The sequence below is a fragment of the Nicotiana sylvestris genome, chromosome 11 (genome assembly GCF_000393655.2).
Source record: "Nicotiana sylvestris chromosome 11, ASM39365v2, whole genome shotgun sequence".
Classification (NCBI taxonomy): Eukaryota; Viridiplantae; Streptophyta; class Magnoliopsida; order Solanales; family Solanaceae; genus Nicotiana; species Nicotiana sylvestris.
In genome coordinates, this window is record NC_091067.1 from 59,703,837 (window position 1) to 59,707,557 (window position 3,721).

A 3,721-nucleotide genomic window follows, 5' to 3' on the forward strand; every position below is an offset into this window, starting at 1 on the left:
TGTAGTACAAGATATATAGATATTAATAAATTAAATAACGTCTAACTGTAAAAGCAAATAAAAATTAAATAAATTCTAGCTCAAGCATGTGAATTTGAGGAATAATATCTACTATTAAATAGAAATAATTAAGATCCGTCTTTCTCTCAACACAAGAAAAGTTACTCCATACTGGAACTAGTACTAACAATGAAAATATTCTTGTCCATTAAATAAGAAAATAGAAAGAAATATTCAAGAAGAATAATTCCACCTATTTAATTAAAAGCAGGAACTAGAGTAATTTCCTACACTGAAATTTATTTAGAAATATTAACTAAACCACTATTGTGATTTAAAAGAAAATATTACTCGATACTAGTGAAACAAATAAAACAGAGAAGCTTATTAAGAATTTGGATTCAGATTTCTAGCTCTAAGCTTTCTCTCCACTGCGATGCCCTTTCTGATTGGTAAATCCCTTCTTATATAAGAGAGAAAATTATGATGATCTTCTCGATTTGGTGCTGGTAAGTTGGTTTTGTCATGGCAAATCTAATTACTCATTTGCAAATTTAGATTTTGTCATGCAAATTTAGATTTGTCATGTAACTCTAAATTTGTCCCGGCAAGTTGAGATGTCTTCATGGTAAGTGTGGGTTTGGTGCATCATCAAAGTCCAACGTCATTTATGTGTTCATTTTCCTTTGCCAAATTATTTTTTTCCATCATAACTTGCTCTTTTACTTCTTTGTAGTATTTTTCTTGAAGTTTTTCTTGCTTTGTACAACAATTCTTCTAGAATCATTCCTGCAAAATTTAGTTAAAAATATGGAAGAAACATGATAATATTTATGCTTTTACTGAGAAAAATTATATGGTTAAGATCAGGTAAAATTCTCCCACACTTAAACTTTTACTCGTCCTCAAGGAAAGAATTTAGAAGATCGAGGTAAATATATATATATATATATATATATATATATATATATATATATATATATTCACACAAACTTTTCAAAAAATTAAGGACATCACCTGATATTTCAAATTCTTTTGAACATTTAGGAACTTGCTATGTTTATACCTCCATTTTTACTCTGCATACATTACTGTCAGAACTTTTTCACTTCTACAGAACTAAGAATATTAAAATCATTTACTTTCAATAAACCATAGACTTGCCTTTCTTGTCAATCTCCACTAATGTAGATCAATGCTGGCTTTAGAATCTTTTAGGACTTTTATTGGCTTGTAATGTTAGGTTAGGGGCTGGTAGGATATAGGAATATTTTTAGAGTAACTAAACTTTTTTCTGACTTGATTCTATAGACTTGATGAATTTATACCAGAGTAAGAGACTATTACGAGGGTTTAACTTGTTACAACCCTTTTCTATTGCAACTAAAAAGAATATACACACATATTCTTCTGCTTTTTTTTTTTTGAAATATATATATATTGGAGCTTCATAGATACACATTATTTTTTACCATACTTTATTCATAGATTATCATCCTACAATATCTTTACCAAGTTCAGAAAAAGTAACAAAAGGGAATAGTAATACTTTTTTTTTCCATACAAAATGGAGTTTGTATAAAGCATTTTCTTTTCTTTCTTTTGGCTTTGGGTTATGAGGTTTGAATGACGAAAAAAAATTATGTTAAAGCTCAAAGTTTGGTCACTAAGATATTTTTCATTTGGTGGGTTATAACAGAAGGCTCAATCGATCCAAAAATGGCCTAATTCATTTTCCAAATCAGCATTTTTCTAGGATTTCGTCTTGACCAACAATAGAGGCAAGTTCTAGTTATTGATCGTCTTAATTCTCATATGTCTTAATCTTTTCAAAGATCAAAAATTCATTACAATAGAGTATTTACATTTGCAAATATAGAGGTATAAAGTTAGAAGCTAACAAAAATAATTCCAACGAATTCGAAATGCTCAAAATTCTGTCCAAAATCTAATGATAGTTATTCATGTGTAAGCTATTTAGTAAGATGCCATATCTTTTTCAAATAAAGAACTTTTCTGTTGTATAGCAGCAAGGTAGTTAACAAGAGAATAGAATAAAGTGCCCAGGAACAGAACACATTTAATGATATTATATACTAAAATCAAGAAAACAGAATATTTTAACATGCATTCATATATAGGAGCTAACATAGGAATAGAACAAACAAAACTTTGTTATAGGAGTAAAAACAGGAAGGCCTATAATGCCTTCCTATAATGACAAACTGAAGTACATATGCTAGAACCCAAAGAAAGCTTTGAAACATTTGTTAAGAAAAAAAAATACCAGCAAACATATGCAAATAACTAACAAAATAGAGTGCCAAAATATTTTAATATGCATCATACTTTTCATGAGAGTTTTGACATTAAACTGAAAACAACAGGTAGGACCAACCTTAAAGATAGCAGCAGTACATTTATGCTATTTACAAGCTGCTTTTAGCGGGCTATTTACAACCAGAAAAAAAAAAATAAAAAAAAAAATAAAAGAGTACCTTACCTGAAGCATGCCAAAGTCCCTTTTCTTCCTTCAACTACTACCAAAAACATCAGAACTACCATTCCATATTTCAAAAATACCATAACTCCAAAAGTATAAAACTAGTCAGAGAAGTTTTTACCATCCCCTGCTCTTGAATAGTTCATTCTCCCGAATGAACAATTCAAGTGTCAGTGTTGCTAGTTTTGGTGCCATTGTATTGGAAAAAGTCAAGCTCATCATCAACGTCACCAAGTTTAGGACGACGAGGAGGAACAGAAGGTCCTTCATTAAAGAGATTAGAAGGACTGCCAATAGTATAAAAACCATGAAAAGGCGGCACATCTGAAAAAATCTGATTTCTATATGGCATCGGAACTAGAGTTGCTGCTTCTCCTCTCTCTGAAAATATTGTAGGAGGTGGCGCCGCCATTGTCACAGAGAATTCTTGAGATTGATAGTAACCGGTATGTTCACCATGGAAGCTGTTAACACCTGGATCGCCAATTTTCGAAGTTCTCTCGGATTTATTGATATTGGCGCAGAATTCAAGAACGATTTCAGCAACATAATCACCTGGATGCTTCACAAACCCTTCCCAACCTAGAGACTGAACATTCTTTAGAATCTTGATTGCATAAGACCCATCAGTTGGCACAAAGACCATCTCACATTCTTCTGCAAAATACTTTTTCGTCTCTGCAAATTTTCTCACTGAATGGTCAAGATTTTCACTTTGTAAGCCCAAATCTGAAAAAATCCTTTTCACAAATGTCATTTTTTTCTTTTATGCTTAGGGGTCGTTTGGTAGGGTGCATAAGAATAATGATATGGTGTATTAGTTATGCCGGTATTAGTTATGCTGACATATTTCTTATCCATTGTTTGGTTTGATGTATTAAAGCATTACACAATTTCTTAAAGAATTGCTTGTTTACAAAAATATCCTCAAAACCAGTTCATCACTCTAAAACTTTTTAAAAGAAACATATGTTGAGAAATATTTTTATATGAAAAAGTTTAAAAAAATTATTTGATTTGTCTACCTATATTGTAATATATAACTAAATATTTATTTATAAAAAAGGAAATATGCTAATATTTATTTATTTATTAGAGATATAATTTTATTTCGCACTATTTGAATTATTTTAAACTTGCATTAATATAATAACTAGCATATTTTAATCAAGCATAAATTTTGAAGGACAATTTTGTCTTTAACTAAGTTAATGCATG

General features: G+C 30.2%; 1 protein-coding gene across 2 annotated transcripts; it reads right to left on the reverse strand.

Moving 5' to 3' along the window:
- Nucleotides 1-325: 325 nt before the first annotated feature.
- Nucleotides 326-3,363, reverse strand: LOC104211416 (uncharacterized). Of its 2 annotated transcripts, none has more exons than XM_009760464.2 (2): nucleotides 2,504-3,363; nucleotides 326-789 (listed from the first exon to the last, which is right to left on the reverse strand). In XM_009760464.2, exon 1 carries the CDS (start codon nucleotides 3,258-3,260, stop codon nucleotides 2,667-2,669), a length of 594 nt encoding a protein of 197 aa, XP_009758766.1. In that variant the 5' UTR covers nucleotides 3,261-3,363; the 3' UTR covers nucleotides 326-789; nucleotides 2,504-2,666. The 2 variants fall into 2 exon arrangements, with proteins under 2 accessions (XP_009758766.1, XP_070018920.1); XM_070162819.1 differs by having other exon boundaries at nucleotides 2,499-3,363.
- Between the last annotated feature and the right edge of the window lie 358 nt (nucleotides 3,364-3,721).

Coding starts and splice junctions, on each gene's coding strand:
- LOC104211416 (XM_009760464.2), bottom strand. CDS start 3,260: ATGACATTTGTGAAAAGGATTTTTTCAGATTTGGGCTTACAAAGTGAA.